Source organism: Pholis gunnellus (assembly GCF_910591455.1).
Source record: "Pholis gunnellus genome assembly, chromosome: 11".
Lineage (NCBI taxonomy): Eukaryota > Metazoa > Chordata > Actinopteri > Perciformes > Pholidae > Pholis > Pholis gunnellus.
This window is the reverse complement of record NC_136538.1, coordinates 2244570-2267819: the sequence shown is the minus strand read 5'-3', so window position 1 is coordinate 2267819 and position 23250 is coordinate 2244570. Positions and strand designations below refer to the sequence as shown.

At 40.2% G+C, this 23250-nt stretch overlaps 1 protein-coding gene across 1 annotated transcript in view; it reads right to left on the bottom strand.

Moving 5' to 3' along the window:
* Positions 1-15392: 15392 nt before the first annotated feature.
* slc2a15a (solute carrier family 2 member 15a) overlaps positions 15393-23250 on the bottom strand; it is a gene marked incomplete at both ends in the record, with an annotated part of 31576 nt that continues 23718 nt past the window's right edge. The window contains 3 exons of the mRNA XM_079168305.1: positions 15393-15647; positions 17091-17218; positions 20189-20264. Coding sequence (XP_079024431.1) covers positions 15393-15647; positions 17091-17218; positions 20189-20264 — 459 coding nt within the window. The remainder of the gene's footprint in view (positions 15648-17090; positions 17219-20188; positions 20265-23250) is intronic.

The window sequence follows — 23250 nt, the reverse complement described above, 5'->3', positions numbered from 1 at the left end:
GTTGATTGTCATAGTCTTCAACCAATCCGATTTTTAGTTTGACATGTTGGGCGTATTCTTTGACATGCCAGAGCCTTCTCGTTGTCCTACAAGTACGTCATCATTACCGTGTGGCTTGATTGGTCAGTGGGCTAGTGTGACTGTTGTGAAACTAGCTAGCAGAACTTTGTAGTAGTAAGAGTTAAAGTTTAAAGATGTGTTTTTACGTGACATTACATTTTTGGCATGTTTGGCAGTGGCAATCCCAATATCTACTGCCTCTGTTGAGCGGACATTTTTAGCCCTCAAACGCATTAAAACGTATTCAGGAAATACAACTGGGGAGGCTCGACTATCATCACTGAGGAGTGATGGAGAAGGACTTCTTACTGGAACTGAAATGATAAATGGTGTACAGCAGCTTTGGTAAGTGAACTGCTTTTTTAAAATATAGATATACTACTGTGTTCATTTTTCTATTGTGTAATTCTTATGATATGGTTGATATTGTTCCGTCTGATGTGAATAATATTTGAATGGCATGTGCCCTTGAGTGAGTGGCGGAATGCATGTTTTAGCGCCGCAGTTTTGCTGGAATGTGCAGAGGCCTGTTGAATCGTGTTATTTGGGTTTCATGTTATTCTACCTGCTTTGTTGTCATATAAATATATGTGACTGGTTATTGTGAGTTTGTGTTTGTCATTGTGTTAATTACATTGATTTTTACGACATGCATTGCCCGTTAATGACGAAGCATCTCTGCTGCGTCATAGTGAGGTTATTAGGAGGTGGTTCAACTGTAGTAGGACAGCACTGAAGGCCGAGGTATAAAATGCACAGCCTGCCACTGGAGCATTATAAGAGACAAACAAAAACAAAAAACGTATTCCTATTGACTTACATTGAGAAAGAGATGTTTGTAACTCGGCGGTTTCGATCCCCGGCTCCGCTAGTAGCATGTCAATGTGTCCTTGGGTAAGACACTTAACCCCAACTTGCTCCCGTAGCTGTTCCTACATTGTGTGTATGTGTGTGAATGTTAGATAGATCCTGATGGTCAGGTAAATGGTAGCCCCTACCATCAGTGTATGAATGGGTGTGAATGAGTGAAAGATAACAAGTAGTGTTAAAGCACTTTGAGTGGTCGGAAAGACTAAAAAAGCGTTATACAAATACAGTCCATTTACTATTTAGTTAAATCAACTCTCCAGTATGAATGCTTAAATATCATTAGGTCATTAAGTTAAAAGCTTTGGGTCCTAAATTATTAGGACTAAATTAGAATTGTCATGCTGCCATTCATGTGAATGAGCTAGAGAATGAGGGACTAGGAGTTGGGGTTAAAGAAAATACTTGCTCAGGGCCCATGGATGCCAACCCAGTTGCCAGAAAAAGATGTTGGCATCGTACTTTTCTGCAAACAAAGGGATACCTTGAATGTCAACGTTTCTGAACCAAAAAGTGTTTCATATTAGCCTCATATCTCTTGCAGATAAACACAACGGCACGTGATTAACATCGTGAAACGACTGGTTAGGTTTAGACAATGACGCAACTCAAGTAAGGGTAAGGGTTAGAAGAAATATCACGGTTTGTGTTCCAATAATAACGCAGCAAATGTAACGTAAAAACTACAATGAATAAATAACAACTGCCCTTAGCAGACTTTCATTTGGAACATGATGTTTCAAATGAAAGTCTGGGTAACAACATGTAAAAGCATAAAGTCAATGTTTACGTTTGGTTGCATACGGGACTGCAGATAGTGGTCTCCTGTGATTCTTTGACCCATCCACCACCAACCCGCCCTTGGCAGACGTTTTTGTTCTTTATACTCTTTATCATACTATGTTACTCATGCTAAATATACTACGTCACTCTGCACGTCGCTCATTGTACTACAACCAAATGCCCAAAAGGTCTGTGTTCAACGTATTCTTGGTAGAAATGTACAATGACAACATTTTTCCTGGCAACTGGACTGTGAATGCCGAAGATCGCTCGAAGAACCGAGCAATTTATTGGCTTCATGCGCCACTGAGCAGCTTTCACAAGGATGAATGGGGCCCTGCCGCTAAGTCTGTTTCCAGTCCTCTTTATACATCCATGTTCCGCCTGCCTGGTCCTTCAAAATCCACACCCCCAGTTTGTCACGGAGGCTTTCTGTTACAAAACTGTATTGGAAACCGGGCTTAGCTAACCTTGATGACATCACAATGACATCACATGACATGTTCTTACATGCTTAGTATAGTCCTCATGACAAATATGAAGAAAAACACCAACAACCAGATCCTCTCCTACAGCAACTTTTCTCTCTCCTGTACCTTCCATTCATACTCTCTCCTGCTCTCATTCTCTTCCTACTCACCCCAGCTCCCACCAGTTATTATTGTGGCCTGCTAGCCACTGTCCACGCTGTCCATCATTGCTGTGGTGGCCCACTCATTACATGAGGGCTGTGCTGTGATTTAGACAAATTGCGATGAGATATCTTCGCTTCTCCAATGGTGAAAAACACTGGTTGGGACACATGGAGCTGGATCAGGAAAAAAGAAAAGGGAAGGGAAATATTCTCTTTTGCCAGTGAAAGATGGAGAATGTGATGTCCTTTTAAACGTTAGTTCCTGTGGTTGTTGTAGAGGAGGCGTAAGTCATGCAAATGTGGTCAGTTTGACAGAAGGCAGCACTTTTAAACATTCACTATTTAATTTGAGCTAAAACATGTGTGTGTGTGTGTGTGTGTGTGTGTGTGTGTGTGTGTGTGCTGATTTGACACATAATCATTCATAATTACAAAAGAAGAGGCTATTGCATGCTTATATCAATTCATTTTATTTCATTAAATGAATAGCCCACTCAGACTTGCCCTGGCCTGGGTGTCGGACTAAAAAAGTGTTCTGTGATATTGGCCTTTGTCTGTGGCCGTGCATATGCACCCCACCCACTCCGAATGTATTTGCAACCCACCCACTCCATGTGCCAGATGCGTTCCGTGGTCTACGCGCTTCGCCTCTGCCAGACAATCACAATTTAAACACACAATTTATGTAGATGTAACCCTGAACTGTAAATTGTAGTCTGGTCAAAAATGATTTAGGCCTGTAATTGGTCCTCAACATCCAGTAGGCTAGTTAGCTGACCTGAACAACTAGCATTGCTAGATTGAATTTTAAAGGTCAGCTAGGCTAATGTGCTAATTCCATGTTATTCCAAGTTTCTGTCTTTCCCGTTAGTAGCAACTGTGTGGGCACAGCTTCACCTGCTCTTCAAAACACTTGTAAAATGGCTGCAAAGCCATCATTGCTGGCAGTTACATCTAAATCTGTCTGGTTTTACTTATTAACAAACTGGTTGAATGTCACATTTGCATGGACAGTTTGTGTTGTGTTTTAAGTTAAGTTTTAGTTTTCATAGCTTTTTTCCAAACTTGCCATTTTCACTGTGCTCCATCTAATCTAAGACAATCTAATTATCTTTGATTATTTAGCTCCACTGTTGAAAAAATATGTCGGCCTGCTATCCAACCTGCTCCGGTATCTTACAATGAAATCAAAGATTGATTAAGATCGATTTGAAGGAACATTGTTTCTTCCCTGCATTAGCATGAAAAAAGCCCACCATAGGTGTATTGATGAAACTGCATGTCTGCTCTCAACACCTCTATGGTTTTGTTAATTGCTATCAAGCAATTCATATCAGTTGTGAATACACAAGATGTCTGCATGTGCATGCAGACTCAATAAATCCGCTGCATGATCTTGCTGATAAAACTACATTGTGTTGCTATATAAATCAGTTTGGAAAAAAAAATGCCTCTCTTTGTGTGTTTTGTCATTTGATTATACCCTTTGCCTTTAATTTAATGGACTTTCTTTGGTGTCTTCATTGAGAACCTTGCTATGCTGTTTTTTTGCTCGACGAGCTAAAGCTAATTTTTCTCAGGACAATGTACAGAGAATCAGGTCTGGACATTATCTGGAGTTTCTCTTTCACACATGTAGCACACATCAAGAGATTTCCGCGTCAGATGTTCTCATCTATTGGAAATACTCTGCTTGGTTTAGGCGAGTGGTGGCGCGTGGGTAGAGTGTGCAGGATGCCGGACATGCCGAACGGAAACGTCATCATTGCGCCCATCCCCTCGCTGTGAATTGTTCGGACATTGAGCGGCTCTATTTACACATACTCAGGAGCTGGCAGGAAAGTCTGGTTAGAATGATTTGGACATTTATGTTCTCAAATACAGCTCCTCCGCGAGCAATGTCTAGATAAATTCATGGCTGCAGTGCATGAAAGTGTGAAATGGGCTTAATTAGCCAGCACTGGCTCTAGTTAACATTTTCTCTCTATATTGTAGCCTTCAAAATAAAAACGTATCCCAGTCACCCCAACAAGGGTGTCTAAAGCATGTCTGATATGTGCAGCACAGTATGCCTCTTATCTGTACTCTTAAAGTTTGGCCTGGCATTTGCGTTCCACATCTGATATTCTACATTTCTTCGCAGGCTACATAATGTAAGTTGGATAAGAGTGAAATACAAGAGTTAAAAAGTAAAAAGTTGACCTAGGTCAACCTCACGGATCAGAGACGGATCTTCCGGGCCAGGTCCAGAATGTGGCCGCTGCTAAAATCACATGTTACAGATGGTCAGTTTGTGCTGGGCTCTCCGTGTGGACCGAGCTCCACCTAGCAAGATTGGACACACATCCTTCATTCTGACCACAGATCCCCATAGCCAAGCACTGTCCCACCTAAGCATTAGAGCTCAGAGCAAATGTTACTGTGAAACATCATTTATGAGTTCATCTTTGAAACATATTGTAGTAATGTTGCCTTATGGAATTGAATAGATACTAGTCATTGATTGATAGTGTGTTTCATTAGTTAAGCTGTCATGACATACGGCAGAAAATTATGTTGGTTCATCCACTTCCCCTCAACTTGATTGGACCACATCTATTTCAGTTATTGTTTTCAGTAATGATTTTCGGTATGGAAATACATGTTAGTACCAACTTTAATTTTCTTGACAATTTTACTGCGCTGATGAATAATTCCACTTTAGCTGTAATACTTTTACTTAGGTAAGGTTTTGATTGCAGGACTTTTACTCGTAGTTGAGTATTTTCACAGTGTAGTACTTTTACTGCAGTGAAGGATCTAAATACTTCTTCCACCACAGGTAGTTTCCAAGTTCCCAGGAAGACCTGCATCCTGTGTCAAAATACAACACGTCTTTGCATCTGTGATACATTTTTGTTTACTGAGTCACTTGTCAGTGGAGAAAATGTATACATCTTTTCTCTGCGTGTTCAGGAGTATAGATCGGATTCCTGAGTATCAACAAAGCATAGAACGTAGAATTTGAACCCAACAAATGATTCATTGGTAACCCCAAAAACTTTTTGTTCTCTTGCCAACTTTCAAGCTTTAAAGGATCAGTGTGTAAGATTGAATGACATCTAGTGATGCAGATTGCAACCAACTTAATACCCCTCCTCTCACCCCCTCCCATGTCAGAGAACTACCATGGCCTTCAGGTAACATAAAAATGCAAAAGACGATTGACATGATCCGGGGGTGGGTGGTTAGCTGCTATACAATGTTCTATTGCCAATGGGACTATATAATTAGAAATTGATACTTGTCTACTGACATGACTAAAAAAAATTATCATAATCATAATAAATTATATAATAATATTAAATGTCCCGATACAGCCTATAACTGAAGTCGGTGCTGAAACCTACACTACAAACATAAATGGCACCAAACACCACTTGTGCAACACACCTCGACAACATAGAAGTTGGAAGTTTAACTCACAGCTGCTTACTGACTGTGTTTTGTGAATATATATTAACACATATTAATATATTCCTGAGACAAACCACAAGCCCGAAACTGCACCAACATTACTGTGAGAGACACTAAAGGCCTTCTAAAGAGGATACATTATTGTGTGTCAAATTCTCAAGGCAATTTCATTATATGGGAATCTGAGACAGGGTTGTATCTGGATGCCATGTATGAGGAGGATCCCACTCTTCACAGTAAAAAATATTTGGAACGGAACAGAAGTTTCGGCTTCCCTTCATCTTACAGTAAGAAGAAGCTCTTTGATTGTGTGAGCTGGACTTGAAAGCTTGGCATTGTCCAACACGGATTTAGCTGCACTGTCAGTGTTATCATGTCGTCATCATGCGGCCAGTTTTCCAAACGAATTGAAGAACAACAACTGTGAACGAGCTAGTAGCTGATTTTAAAGGTGTTTAGTGTGACATTAAACACATATGTTAATCCCGACCACTCAGAAAAAACCAAGCCATCTAATCAACAAAGCACAGCTTTTGGGACAATTAGCTCAAACATGCACTTCTAGTAACCAAACCGCTATTAACACCCAATCAAACTGCCATTCAGCTCTCCAAAACCCCAAAGAGCTGATGGTATTTTTACAGCCGGGCTCAAGTCACAGCTCAGCCAATCATGGTGGCATCTGGAGAGGCTGCTATTGTTGTGTTTTGTGTATTAGTGACCGTAAAGAGGCTTCGCAGGGCCCAATAGACCCACTGTGGGATCCCAGGGACCAAGCACAGAGGTCCCACAACTGGGAAACAGTTGTATTGTTATTCGTAGAGGCAGACACTCAGGTTTCCCCTTTGAACGCTGTTGGGGGGATCCACCATTACAGGTAGTTGTGAACTGTCGCTACTTGTCGAGATGAGGGCCTATTACACAATGACCTGCTGCAAGTTACAATGACTTCAAATAAGAGTTTCAAGGTAAACTCCCTTTCGCACAATGGAAGAGCTCGGGGCCCGTCAGGTCACAGACACTGAGGGCCACCTTGCGTATTGAGCCGCGTATTGGCGATTTGTTGTTTTCTGGGGTTTTGGTGGAGTCGTAAATGAATGGAGTAATGACATGTCCATGCCACGTTTGCCAGTGAAAAGGCAGTGAATTGGAGGAGGGCCGGGGTGATGTTTTTGTGACCCCGTGGAGCAGTGTTGTGAAATCAAATAGAGGGAAGCTGCACGGGAGCCCCGGGGCCAGTCTGAGGGTCTGGACAGGGCCCACAGTCTGAGTGAACTGTTGTTACCACATTATGTCTTACTTCCACCTGCTGTTTACTTCTGTGTCATGAGGCAGGTTTCAATACATTAGTAGTTCCCTCTAGTGGCGCTTTCTGTTAAGTGCAGTCCAGTACACTAACTCCACTTAATAATCTACTGTATGCTTACAATTACAATTCACTTTTTTGACCATTTCAAAAATAAATAATATTTTGTATAACGTGCAGCAACAAACACAGATCTACAGAAGCCCATACAAGCAATCCACAAAACGCAACCAACAAGTAAGCAATGGTAAAGGAAATATGAGTACAGGACCAGAAACAAGCACAATAATTATAATAACAGATTATGTTACATCACCACTGGAGAGCTCACAACTCCAGATGGCCCTATTTCCTGACATACAACAATACTGCATCTGAGTATTGTTTGTTGTTGCTGTTTCCATATATAATACAGGTTTTTAAAAATAGATTAATCAAGCGAAGAAGTGTGATTAAAGGAAAATTCTGGCATTCTTTTACTGTCTTTTAAGGATCCAAAACAATAATTTGTTGGTCCATCTTTCAATACTTTTTTTTTACTATTTCTGTGGCTCTCATCTCCAAACTCATTGGTTCCTACTGACGAAAAATAAATAAACAGCTCCCAAAAAGAGCTCAGTAATTTCCTAAAACAGCTTTCTAGTCTGTAAGTAACATAAATCAAACAAGAGGAAGTCGTACAGTTGCTGGGGACTATTTTAATTAATCCACATTTGGTTCACGGTGCATGTGGGATTGACTCCATAAACTATAGTGTGGCTCATTGATATGTTTCTAATGGAGTTCTTTGTCACAGAGGAAGAAGATACACCAGGCTGTGACACACACACACTATACTTGTTAGTAGATATATTCACTTTGGATCCTCACATGGGATTTGGTGACAATAAACTAAAGCTTAGAATATCAGCAGGCATCAGGGATGTGTCATCAAATCATTTCATCTTTTGTGTAATGCAGTGAAACATCTGGTAAATGACAAATGAATGTTCAATACTGATGTGCTGTTCAGTCCTATTTATCCTCTCGTCAGTCATTTAAAAACATTTTAGGTGACAAAACTTGTCAAAGTGACTATTTATAAAATCCCTTCATTGTTCATTTCAATTTGGGAATGTTCATAACATTTGCTGCTATAACAAATCCAAACAGCTACAGCTAAATAATAATTAATTACCTTTAATGCATATCAGTTTAGTTAGGATACTATTAAATGGTTCATCATTAATCTTTTACCCCCGGGCCAATGGCCTTACATTTCCACTTAACACCACACACACACTGCTCATCCACATCAAAGCCAACAGGTTGAAAAAACGCCCTAACACATACACATTGAGGACTGAAAGGCTGCAATCAACATGTGACTGGCTTTAATGATGTGGGAGAATAAACATGTGAGTAGCGGAGCAGTCGGCAGAAACCAGCCTCAGCTCTGGGAGCGGCCTCGGATGCTTATTGGCTGGGCTGCGTTAGCATACCGGCATCTGTGGCTGTCTGTGGCCCCCGGCGCAAGGCAATGTGGATTTACATTTCAAACAGGCCCAGGACCCACACCCCCCAACTACCCCCACCATCCACCCCATCTCTGGAAGACTGATACTGGGACAACAGCCAGTCCACCTGTTACCTGACCAGTGACATCATGGTAGACGTTCATTAGTTTCTACTCACCAGTGTCTCCATCAATCCCAAACTTCTATTTTGCAGCTGGGCATAGGCAAACATTTTAATAACGTCTTCCTACATTCTTGTAGACATTCACAAGTTTTCAAAGACATAAAACATTGGAGTAATATTTTTGGGGAAATGCAACTATACTGTAAAAATGTGTTGTCAAGAGTTTCAAATATCATATAATGTCATATAATATCCATGAAGACGATAACTGTGATCCTGTAACTTTCTTTTTTTTTGTTGATTAATGAAACACATTGAAATGGGACAGTTTTGTTCATGCTGTTTAATATTTGTGTTAAACATCACAACTATTACTATTGACCCTACTATTGATGTAGCTGTCAAACCACCTTATGGCAACATTCAGACCGTCAGAAGCCTAAGCCCTTCTGTTCATTTGAATGGAGCCAGTCTATTGACCTAGCAAAGAAAACAACAACTGGCTTTTACCTTCATCTGCGTTGGCCAACCAAATTCTTTGTAGCGTGAACAACGTATTTCTACCGTTTCCCTCGCGATCATCCTGATAAAATAGTTGCTGCTGTCATGGCTTTCCAGAGTTGTAAAATGCTGTATTTTAAAAGCGTATCTGCAGTATTTTTCCCATCATCATTAGATTACAAAATGCACTGTGTGTCAAACATTTATTCCTTAAGACACAGACCAACAATGATCGGACTTTCTAGTCTATATGCATAATTGTTGTCATTTGGATTGTCTATACTATAATTTTATTATGTCGATATATTCTGTACAATATCTATTGCATGTCAGTCCGTCCTGTTGCTCTTCCTGAGCTTTTTTTCCCTAATAAAGTTTTTTGGGGGAAGTTTTATCTCATTTGAAAGTGACGGTGTCCTGACAAATTTGTGATTTGAGGTATTGGGCTATGTAAATAAAATTGACTTGACTGTGGCTCTACATATGGTCTGCGGCAGTCAGACAAAACAATTACTCCACGGGATAAGCAACAATACTGCAGCATTTACATCATGTTCTTCGTGTCTGTTTGTCTTTTTGCGCATACGGTAGTGTTTCCAAATTTTTTTTGATGAAGCCTCCGTCCACCAAAAAAAACCTGAATAATGAAATAAGTTCGAAAACTGTTTTTGAGCAGTCTTTTAGCCTTCACTTGTTTTTCGGTCAATGACTATATTACAAATAGCCAATCTTCTTGCTGAGGGTCTCGGTCCTATAGAGGCATCAGTTTCTATTGAGACTGGTTCATAACCAGTTCAAATCTCCTTGTAGTTGCTTTAAAGTGGACATACATTCAGTCAAAGGTTCCCATTTTGGCTTGCTGTGAGGAGAAAAAACCCCACAATTTTGAGAAAAGCTTGAAACAGGCATTTCCAAACTTTTTAATCATCTTGCGACCTCTCAGGTTTATCTTACGACCCCCTTCGGGGCCCCTTGATGGGTCCGCGCTGTTATATGACATTAACTTTAAAGGTCTCCTTAATTGCTCCATCACTGCAGTGTGTATGAGAAGGTCCAGTCATATAAAGGTAAACCTGCAAAAGGAAGGGCGGAAAGTGAAGCAGCAGCATTCAAATGATTCACATGTCTGTCTGTGTGGCAGCACAGTGCTAAAGGATAAAGAATGGGCCGGCCCAGTTGTAACACACTCTGTGACAAAACACTTACAGCCTGTAGCAGAGAAGTGCCAAATTCATCGGCTATCTGCCAGAACATTTACACGGCCACCAACAGCTATGAGAGACAGAAGAGGGGAGGAGAGAGAGACGGATGGCAGAGAAACAGAGACAGGTAACAGGAAACGCAAAAAAAAAAGTGTAGTTTGAGGAGTGAATTATGAGCGAGAGTAAGGTTGGAAATCCAGAACACGGAGGAGAGATTTCCTTGTTTCAGAGATTAAAGGCAATCTTTGCTCACGAAGAAGGATAAATTAAGCTAGCTACATTACCCTACATCCACTGGATGGAGTGTCATTTTCTCTGCGTTCCAACTTTCCACGTGCATTTGTTAGTGTTTTTTCTAAAGATCAACTCCTACTTGCCATGTCCATTGGTGTAAATGTCGTCATCTGCCCAAGTCTGCATGTGGTCGTCCGCATGTAGTCCAAAAAACACCTATTTGTGACCGCCAAGCGGACTGTACACATAGCAGGTGCGCCGACTGCTCACGCTCCAGTTTTCATTCAACACTCAAGTCCACTTGGTTGTGTACGCACCTCTACCTTCAGCTGGTTTACTAAGGTTGTGCAAGGAGATCCGACATGTATTTAATTTGTTTTCCAACAAGTGCAAAAACAGCCAAATGGCACTGAACTCCTGGAAAACAACATTATGGTTCATTGGAGCTACCAACTGGAATGGAGTGTGGATCGGGACATGCTGTGACTCCAGGCCGATGCAAACCCTCAATTGTAATCGGTGTAACTTGATCAGTACTCTTGGTGTTACTTTCTAAGCGAGTCAAACTATGGCACTTTACTAAGGTAGCAGTAAAGTAAATTCCAACAAAATACTTGCTTAGGTTTAGGCAACAAAACCACTTAAGTTAGGTTTAAGAAAAACATCATGGTTGGGCTTAAAATGTTATATAAGTACAGAAAACATGTATTGTCAAAATAACTCAACTCTTTGTGATACAAACCCCAGTCTCCTGGTTGAAAGGCTTGTATTTGCTTTCATGGCTTAACAAGTTCTATAGTGTAAAATTGTTAGGTGTGATATTTTTGTATCTTTTGTGGGCTAATTTGGTTGCCCTATGTCCACATTATTGTACCCCTGTTTCCCCCCCTGTGTTCTGTTCTTCTTCTCTGGTTTTAATAACAGCAGCTGTTGTGGAGCTGTTGCTGCTGGATCATCCATCTAGTTGTATTACCCAGTAACGTTGTCGCCACTCTATCTGTCACCGGCCTTGTTCCATGATAACAGACATTTGTCACTGTCCTGTGCCTCCCTGTTGCGATGCTATCAGCACCACTGACAGCCACTTGGCAAGGGACACACACATGCAGAAAGGCTTTTATGACCGGAGGGGAGCACACTACTTTAAAGATCACCAGAATGCTTATTAGTGACAGAGCCACTGCCATTAATTACAAATCTGGGATGTATGGGGTGGCTTGTGTGGGTGTGAGAAAGAAATAGAGATGGGGAGGAGGCAACATGGTAGTATAGATTGATGAAACACATTGTTCTGAATTACACACAGATTTGAACTTCATTAGGCAAATTGTACCAGGAAAAACATCAAAAGCATAATGCATTCACATGCGACCAGGTGGCAGGCGTGTCCCACATCAAAAACATGCGAACACACTGTATATTTTGTGTAGTCAGTGTATTCCACAATTCACCACTGTCTAACATTATTCATCTACAAGCTGTGCGAGTGTCTCTTTGTTAGACTGGACTAGTAGGGTAATTCCTTTTCTGACCACTAAGGGTCAGGAGTGAGTTAGGTTTGGTGTTGGGCAATATGGGTCAACATGGTTTGTGTGTGTGTGTGTGTGTGTGTGTGTGTGTGAGTGTGCACCTGTACATCTATCTTTGTGAGAACCAGTTTGAGTTTTAGACCTTCAGAGTGAGGACATTTTTTGAAGTCAGGACATACTTCTTCAAAGGCCTGTTTGAGAGTTTAAACCTGGTTTTAAGGTTTAGGTTGGATGGTATGTGCAATCTTGTCAGTGTTAATAAAATACCCTTGAGTAAATGTTTCTGCGTTGCAGTTTTTTTTTTTTAACTATAAATATGTTACTACAAGTACTAGCCTGGAAAGGAACTTTAAACTCTTCAGTCCTAAACTTTGGAGACAATCAGGCTTTTGTAGATCTGACTATGAATCAAGCAAAGAAAACAGGGTAGGAGCTGTGCAGTTCATAGTTTTCTCATAACTATATGTTACCCAGAGCTGGATATGACACCGATGTAGATTGCTACTGGAGAGATGGTAAACCAGGTGTTGAAACAGACAAAGACACAATATTACAATATTATTTAATTTATCTTTAAACAATTCAAAAAGTCTTATATATGTTGCCATATATTCAAAGAAACATGAATTTGCTGTTTGTACAATAAGTAATTTAGCCCATTTTACTGTACAACTCAGATTGTACTGATACTTACTTTCCGTAAAAATGACATGGAAAAAATAGTAACAAGTGATATGACCCTAAAATACAAAAGATGACGTAGTCAAAACATGCAAACGTATTGGGATTTCACATTTTTTTACTGCAATATAGAATAGTTTAAAAAATATATTTTTAAAAGGTTCACAAGCTCTGATAACTTTGTTAAGTCAAACCTTGTTTATATACCAAAATGTATTTGTTTGTTGCCTTTTGTCTTGCCATGTTGCCATGTGGGACGCTCATGTACAACTTAAATTCTGGATTCAAACAATGGATAAAGGCACGTAGTGGCTGACAGCTAGTGGTGCACATTTTATTGTAAACAGTACTTAAACTAACAGGACATTTTTTATAAAAGTGTCATAGTAGACATCCCATCCCCCAATGACCCATTGTATCTGACCATGTGGTTAGCCATGCGTTGTAAACATCCATTACAGTTTACAGATAGATGGAAGATGTTTTTTAAGAAGATCAGAGAGAGTTATAGTTTTCTTTGTAAGTCAGCTTTCAGCATCTTTTACATAGATCTCATCCTCACTTTAATTTTCTATCTCTATTTTTCATGGATGTAGCTAGCTAGCTAGCTAGCTATTTTTAGTGACGCCTTACTGTTCCGAGATCTCGGCACTCTGCACCCCCTCCCTTTGGTGGGTACTGATTAAACCGATGGTCAGAACTACGAAAATAAGAGCTAATTATTATATTATATTAGTTTGTCCATCATTCTTAATAGTTATGATCAAACTGTACTCGTCAAAGTAATTGCTGAGATCTGGGAACATGGTGACATTGCAGCCCAGTCTCCAAAAAAAAAAAAGTTTCCATGCAACAAAACTGCATTGTGAACGTTGTGTATTACGTTTGTATTCGACGAGTCTGCGTAAGTCTGTGTATGAAAGAGGTCCACACAAGACTTTCACCAAGGAGAGCTCTGTTCGTGTCCCATGTGAAACCAACAAGGTTGGACATTGATACATTGAAGTTGCATAAACAAACCAACTTATTGTTCTGATTATCTTAGCCACTTTATTTGGAAGCCAAACTGAAGTTGAAGCACCTGAAACATTGCTAATAAACCCTTATTGAACAGGGAAAAACTGTGTGCTTAACTACAGTAAGGACAGCAAGTCAATGCTGGAAATAGGTTTGTAACCTGCGAGAGAATTTCCATCAGAATGCCCAACCTGGAGGTTTGTTTCCAACATGTCTGACTGCTTGTGTTTCTTGTCCTGTCAGACTTATTTCCAGTGATGCCGCCTTGGTCACAGATCTCAGCCATTAACTACAAATGGACAGTGTGGAGAATTACAGTATTAAGAAGTATTAGTAGTAGAATTTATAGCACCCCTAGTGGTGAATAAAATTGTCACAATGATGAGAATGTAAATTATGTTAAGAGTCACAATATATTTACTTATGGAATGTAATATAGGTTTACAGGATGTTTACTTATGGAAGATATTATATGTTTGCAATAAGTTTACTTGTAGGAGTCTTAATCATAATCATTTGAAGTATTGAACCAAAGTACAGTCACATAGGTTAGGGGGTTCTGAGCCGTGAGGCAGAGAGATCAGGGGAGATAGGGTCAGTGAGGAATGCAGAGGACAGGCTCTTCACGACCATATAAGGGAATAGGTCGAGCACCAGAGACATCAAAGGGGACATCAAAGGGGACACAGAGGAGCTGGACCGATGACCAACAGAGGAGGAGGAGAACCGGAGACAACTGATGAGGAGCAGACTGCCATAAAACAACAGAGAGGACTCCTGGGTAGGACCATGCGGCCCCAGGTGATGTCAGAGGTGATGTCACAAGGAGCCCAGCCACTGAGATGAGCAGCGGATCGATGGAGGAGGGGTCAGATCAATCGGAAACCAATCACTGACCCCGGATGACGGCCTTTATGTTTTGCGACGGCTTGGGACGCTTTCCGGCCATCAAAGAACATAAAAAGAATGTTTTAGAGAGAAAGTTTCAGTTCGCGGCAATATTCGTTTTTCAGCTAACCGGCCAGGTCGGATCTGTGAGTGAAATTGCACGTGGACTCTGTTCTCGAGAACATTACCATGCATGGTGTATTTCAGATTGCATTTGTAAAACATTAGGTTGCAATTGAGTGCATCAGTTTGCATTGTTTACCTTCGTGGTTGCAGTTGTATCTGCTATCTTTTTATTAAATTACTATTTTTGACTTTTAATTGGATCCAGTTCGTTTTTGATTAGTCTCCGTTGCTGGAAGTCAGCAGCGGCGAAAGTTTGCAGCCTACCTCCTCTCGTGAAGTTCCAGCCTCAACAACGGCCAGACTGAAACATTAAATTGATTGAAGTTGCAAATACCACAACTGCATGCTATTAATTGTTGTACATACAGCACACCCAACCAGAGCCCACTCAGTTCAGGTAAGGTGGTATGTCTACACATCAAAACAGTACAATGGTGAAGAAGAAGTTGTTAATTGTTTTGTAGTCACAGTGAGAACCTTAAGCTCGATTAAGGTACAGACGAAGAGCTGTCAAACTCCAGTGAAGCATGTTCCAACCCACCGTAGCTGTTCATCTTTTTCAATTTCAGCTGGTCCACGTGGATCAGGCCCTGGGTCTCTAGGACTGCCTCCTTCTTGGAGAACATTTGGCTGATCTCCATGAATGTCTTGTTCTTTGTCTCTGGGATGACAATGTAGACGTAGACGGCCACGGACAGACAAATGCTGCCAAACACCAAGTAGCAGTAAGACCCCGCTGACCTCTGATGGTTAGATGTGGCAGATGGATAGAGGATCGTTGGAAGGATTGAGAGATAAGGACAGAAAAATTAGATGAAACAAGTGATTGATCCAAAAGGAAAATAGTTATTTCGGATAAAAGCAGAGGGGTTGTAATCATGACTGGGAAACATTTCTGAAAGCTCCATATATCTGGCTTGAAGATGCATATACAGAAGGGCCCGAAAATCAAGCACATACCACACATCACATCTACTGTACTTCGTTGTTCAAGGTAATTAAACTCCTAGTCAACAGATACGGTATAGTGTTATATTGTCTACCACCCTTTCCATAAGAAGTGAATGCCACGTGATCATATCTTAACTAGGGATACTGCCCGATCCATTATGGCATCCTGATCTACCAACCCAGTCTCACTCCCGACTCATCAAATACCAACGCTTAGTCAGAGCCCTTCAGCGTCTGATAGACCGCGGTTTCAACTAACGCAAATGTAAAACCGCCTGCATCATTGAAAGATGGTCTGCGAGAGAAAGTCCACTGAGGACGGACTGGTCGGACGAACACCAGACTTTTCATCCGGTAGACTGCTATTCGTGTCCCATGCAAAACTAAAAGTAAATGTTGGTAACGTCACTCATGTGAGATGCTACCCATGTAACGAGCATAAACTGACACGTCATCCCTGACATGTCCAAAACTAACCGGGTACCTATAAGGTCATAGTTTGACGAGGGCCAATGCCCAAGCGTCCGGATTTGTCGAGTTGTGAGTGTGGATGTATGTGATCTACCACCATTTCCTGTCTAGCACCGCCTGATCTCTCCACAGCGCTGTTGATCAAGGTGGAACCATGTGGGACTCAGCAAGACAAGCACTACTATCACTATAGCACTTTTTTTCTAGTGCAGGAAAGAAGAGTAGTATGCATTCATTGTTGCATGTTCTGCCTTTGTTACCACTGTTCTCTTTTTTGCTTTGGCAACAACTTCCTGGAGCTAAATTTGGTCATTGCCACATCACTACAAAGACAATAACATCAGCGACCACTATTTCACTACTGCAGCTGTATCCAACAAGACAACCAATTCTTTAGAAAAAAAGGAAGAGGGGCATCTGCTGTCCTAGTGGTTAAGGTGCATACCATATAACTATATAAATGTAATGATTGGCTCATGGCCAAGGACCAATGGTGGATGTCACAGCAATATATTTCGCAATAAAGAAGGGAATATGGGAAACACTTAGAGAGATGCAGGCTTGCAAGAAGAAATGTAAAAGTGGGAAAACCACAGTCATAAGCTAATTGGAGCTTTAAATAATTGTTTTCTAACATTGGAAGCATACCGAGATCACATTTACCAGTTCCGATCACATTACATTTGTGGTTGTTAAAAAGCCAGAGCATTGACATTTAGGAAAGACAAAAGCTCACGCAGGGCAGCACAATGTATAGCTTTCACCTGTAAAAAGGGGAAGACGAAGCCCACGGTGAAGTTAGACAGCCAGTTCAGTGATCCTCCTACAATGTAGGCCGCCGGCCGGTGGGACTGTTTAAATAGTTCTGCTGTGATCAGGAAGGGAACTCCCGCTGGAACAGCAACAAAGCCAAACACATAAAAACATTAATACAAATCACACACTTCTGTTGAATGAGTTCACTGAAAGGTCCATGCTACCGATTTAGAATTGAAATTTGATTAGGTTGGACTGCTCATTGAAATAAAATTTTTTTAAAAACTTGGTGAAACTCCAAAAACTCTTGATCCTACATTTCCCACAATACAACGTGATTGTGTCTTTCATTACGCATAGACACACATTATGCAGAATTTGTTTTTATTTCTTTCTATAAAAGAAGTTTTATAATTTAATGTGCAAATTAAATATCCTATTAAATATGTGCTAATTTGGATAAATTCCCAGAAGACCAATCTGGACATTGGATTGTGTCAGGTTCTGAATTATTGTTTTCCTTTTGTTGATGAATTAGAGTCAAAGTATTTTACAGAGGGAATTTCGTTGTTTATTATTATCACAGTAAATAAAATAAAATAATTTTTAAAAAACTCTAAAAACCTTTAGAATATAGATAGGAATGAAACTGGAAAGTGTGGTGTATGTAAGTGCTATAGAAGAAGTGATTTCTGGTCTGAGGAATAACTCATTTTCAAGAGAAGGATTGTAAAATTACATTTTGAAGACACTTCAAGTGAATAGGGTAAGACTAATGGATATCACCACGAAACGTTAACCCCAGTTGATTAATTACAATACGGTGATATTTTGTTTTCTAAAATGTTATGTTTAAATATGCAAATGAGGCATTATCTAATGTTAACTTTTGGTGAATTTAGTACAAATCTACAGGTGCAAAAAAGGCAAAGTAGTCACAAAAAAAAGAAGCTAAATGTGCAATTTCTATGTTTTCTTTCCACCAGTCTGAAAGAAACAATAAGTTCAAAATCCCCAAATTGACCAGTGCATGAAAAAAACAATAGTCTGCCTGTAGTGTCTTGCTATATTAAAGCAGCATTTTGCCTTCACAAATCAAGTAACTTGTTTTTCTTATTATACAGAAAAAAGACGTGCAGAATATTAGAATATATCAAAAAAACAGTTCTACTGAGGAGTGGCTGTGTATGGAAAATATAATTCATGTTCATTCATCATCTCTCGCACCAATATGGCTCATGAAACGCTAATAAGAGAACTGAACCAGCTGATAGGGCGAGGGCCAGTGTGTGGACAGGAGAGTCGTATATCAAAAAAATGCATATTACTAATATTTTATTATCATATTCTACCATTAAAATTGCATTATTTGTCTCTCTTACAGGAGGCCATAGAACATGGATTAGTCCACATGAATAACTGCTTTGGGGGAATAAATAGGCAACAGTATCACTCAGTGTAGGACACTGTGGAACAACAAGTAACACTTTTCATGAATGTTCTCTTTACAGATTTGACAACATTTCTTCAAATTAGAAACCCTAATAGAATGTTTAGGGTATGACCTCCAGAGGGAGCCATTTAATAACACAAAGCAACCTGTACCTCTGCAGACCAACCATGTCAGCGGTGCTGTGTGTCACCTAAATTTCTGTTGTGCTAAAGAAATAAAATGATCCCTCCTCAGCTGCAATCAGATCTGAAATGACCTCTAGTGGTATCTCTCCATGCATATTGTGTCTCCACACCAGTAACATGTATGATTTAATTGGAATAACTGACATCTAAAAATTCCAGAGTGAGTGCTAACTCTGGATCTTTGACGACAGTCTACATCAGAGCTAAAATGCTAACGTCCATTAATTGATTACTCAATTGACAGAAAATTAAACTATTTTCACAATTGATTCATCATATAAGTCATTTAAAAAAAAAAAAAAAAAAAGTCAAAGGTTCCAGCTTTAGTAAATGAAACATGGTGTTCAGTCAGAGCACTAAAGTTGTGCTTGTAATGGCTAATTGGAATCAGCTGTTTGCAATATGCGAAACAGTGATTGGCTCATTCACAGCTGTGTGGCATCCAAGGTTGTAATAGCTTTAACATTTTATTTTATTTTTGACTTTTCAGTTTCATTTTAGTTTTTGTATGTTTAGTTTTTTTAAGGAAGTGGGCAGGTATAATGTTTAGTATGTAGCTATACATGCGCATCCAATACATGGTTGGAGAACTGTGTAGGAATGGTGATAATGTTTAAATCTTTAGATTTGGCAATCAACTTGAATACTCTGTAACGACGACACTCGTAAGATTAGATCTGACCTACTATAATATTTAAAGCATATATCACATATCTTATTTGGGATTTGTTCTTAGGTAAGAACAGAATCTACTACACTCAAGAGCACAATTACGCACATTTGAGTGCTGATGTGTTTATGCAAAATAATTGGTTATTGCATTTTCATCAATTCTTAAGTTGTACTATATTATGGGATTTAAGTTACAACAGTATTTCTATCGTTTATCATTTTTTATATATACAATTATTTTCATTATTTTACAAATCATTACCGTTTTTAAAATGAATAAACTCATCACATCAAAACTTAACGAGTAATAGCATCCCTTGAATGTTTTATTTTGTTTTTTATATCCACTACTGATGCTGCTATTTAAAAACGCTCATTTGGCGTTAATTTCCACTGGCGTCCTGTGCTCCAGCCTCTTTAGACCTTTGTTTGGGGTGTTTCAAGTTTCTGTTTGTGCACATGGCCCTGCAGTCTCATGGCTTTTTTATTTGGATTGGCCAGGTGTTTTTACACACCAATTAGGATCAACTGGCACTCGTATTTAATTTACAAAGACAACGGGACTCATCATGATAAGAACACAGGTGTTAAGCTCCTCGGACACCGTGTGATATAATGAATAACTTAATGCATAACTTAATGCAACTTAATGCAATTAGGTCAGGTCAGTTTAATGGTGTCATGTTTACAGCATAGAAGGATATTAATAGTGCATAACCATACAAGAGGTTCCACTATCACAAGTGTGTGCACAGTTTGAGTTTGGTCCTTTATCATGCATTATAGAACAACTTGCCTGGGCCGATACAAAAGCCGGCGATGATGCCGACCACGCAGCCGACACTGACGTAGCGCATGAACGATAAGTGAGCCTGCGGGGAAGAAGGAGCAGCAGGACATTTTGGTTATTTTCTCTGATGGGAAACTCAACTCCACCCTTTCCCCGATATCTCCTCCGCCCGCCGCCGCTGCAAGGCCCTGCGATGTAATGCTGTTGTTCCACGCGGGCAAAGCGGGAATAAGGTGCGTGCCGATGAGCGAAAGTGAAACAGACGCAGCTGTTCCTCCCCACACTCAATCCCCCTCTTAAACACCTGGGATGTATTTGTCCTCTCCTGCTCGTTTCCTCTCCTCCCTCACTTCCAATCGTTTCCTATCAGGACGTAACTTGGGGAAAGTGAAGGAAACAAGGATGGCGACAGAAAAAAACAAAACAGAAAAGCTGGGGTCTTTCTGTGCCCTCATGTCTGCATGGGGCACTCTAAATTGCCATTAAGGGTCAACATGCAGAGAGTTTTTATTATTTAGGCCAGGTGAAAGATAACATACAATGAAGGGAAAGAAATGTGGTATCCGTATGCTGACTGAAAACATTTCAGTAAAAGGAGTCGTGTACAATCCTGCAGCGGCTTGAAGGAATACCTCCCCCTTTAGAACCGATCATTTGTATATCTTTTAACTCATTGAGTGTTGAATTTCATCAAGAAACTTTTAATACTTCCACATTAACAGGACACAGACGAGTAATGCACCTGCACAGCTGTGAGACAAATGTATGCAAATGCAAATGTTTAAATAGTATGATTTTAGCGGAAAAGAAATGTGCTTGGAAAGTGGTGAGCATTCTACTGGATAAGATTAGATTATGCTGCATGATTTGTCTGAAATGGATGTTTTTGATATAGTTTCGTTGTTTGCTGAATGTGACCTCTTCTCTGTTTTGTGATCCTCCCTTCACCGGAGACGTATGAAGGCATATCAATGTCAAAGTCACCGAGCACAAATGAGATCCACGCGTGAGTGTGTGTTTAATTCGTGCCATTTATTTCCGCCATCAACCGTGGAAGTCCCGGATATCCCGGGAAACTAAACGCCTTCTTGTCTGGGTTCATAACATCATCAGGAGGCGCTCTGTGGATTTTATCGAGGTTTATTCACTGTGTCTAGCAAGCCACACGTCGGCTGTTTACTACAGCTGTATGAACACAAATTAAACAGATTTTGCTGTGATTCAACTGCAATAAACGGACAAAAAGGGATGCCGAAATAACTACATAATGATGCCCATTCATAAAAAGTTTGAATTAATGTTTTGTTAGTTCTCGCAAGACGACAAGCAAATAACTTTCAAAATACTTGTTTTCTTAATGGAGCTTGAATCGATTGGTGCTTCTTCTATGCTAACATTGTAGCAGCCCCATCAACACTCAAAATAACATTATCTAGGCGTAAATACGGCAGCGTCTTTTTCATTGTTTGTACCATATGGTTTATACACATAATTTCGTCCGGTCTCTACTAATATGAGGTATCATAGAGCTCTGGGTGCCCACCTACGGCTACAGTATTTTTTTCCTGATTTAACAACGGCAGGACATCAGTGATGACAGGAGGAGCATCTCAACACTGATAGGCTATCGCGCCGCAGCGTCACGCGTCGCCCAAGTTGAAGTTTTTCGAGAATTTGCGTCATTCGCGCCGCACCATCGCAAATACGTGTCACTCCAGTATCATCGCGTCTGTGCATAGACTTTGTATGTAATCTACTCACATGAATACTTTGCGTCGCGTTTGGTCAGAACACACATTTACAATCCTCGTCTTTGGATTGGCCAGATATCACTGCCGACACAGACGCTAGGTTTTCAATCTGCCACTACTCCAATACATCTCAGAGGAAAAAAAATGTACCTTTTACTCCACTCCACAGAGGAAGTGGTGGGCCGTCAGGGCTAACTAAGCCTTATCTGCTGGCCTAAACAGAATCACAAAGTTATAGCTATTTTATAAAAAAAAAAATTCTAATTAGCTTATTTTCTCATTGCACAGCTCCTGTCTTCCTCTGCTTCCAGCCTGCAGCGCTGCTTCCAGCACAGCTTGTTTTAAGGAGAGCTTTTATCCAATCAGATTCAGCCCCTATTTCTCTATGTAAGAAGAGAGGCCCGATGCCCTCTAGGTAGACTTTGCAGATTAAAGTATATGGGGACGATATTGTTGATTGTCATAGTCTTCAACCAATCAGATCTTTAGTTTGACATGTTGGGCGTATTCTTTGACGTGCCACTGCTACCCAGGTAGCCTGCGAAGTACGTCAGCATTAACGTGCGCCGTGATTGGTCAGTGGGCCAGCGTGACTTTTTTCACACAGAATGCTAGCTAGCAGATCTTAGTGTTTAGTAAGAGTTCAGGTTGAAACATATGTAAGAGAAGTTATGATATTTTTAGCGTTTTGCTTGGTGTAGATTATTTTCTTTTAACCTCTTGGACCCGAGCGAGCCCAAAAGGTCTCCGTTCGGTTCTGAGGCTTGGTTCCGAATGTCGTTGAATGGACTTTTCATAAATAAATAAATAAAAGAAATAATAATTATTTTTTTTATTCTTTCGAAAAAAGTCTCCTTAACTTAATTATCTAAACCATTTTACACACTGCAAACATCATTATAAACTATTCTACTAACTAACTAAGAAGATACACCACAATATCATGCATTTTACGCCACAGATGGCAAGCCAACAACTCAGAAAACGATTCGAAAACCGGGGCCATTGCTTCTTCCTTAGCATATGACACAGCTAACAACATTAGCACTTCACACAGATTTCAACGGTATCGTCCAAATTACTCTCCGTCAAAGCGTTCAGGAGTTACAGCCAACAAGCCACAGAAAGCACAACTCCCACACTGCCAAATATTAGAACTGTATCATACCGTGAGTCGGTTTTTAGGGCGAAAACGGTGAAATCCCAAATTATTCCGTATGACAAATGTGTTCGTCTGCTAACTGACTACGTCTGGAACTTAAAATGGCGTTTTTCCGTTCATCTGAGCCAAGATGGAGGTCAAAATGCCGGCGGCGA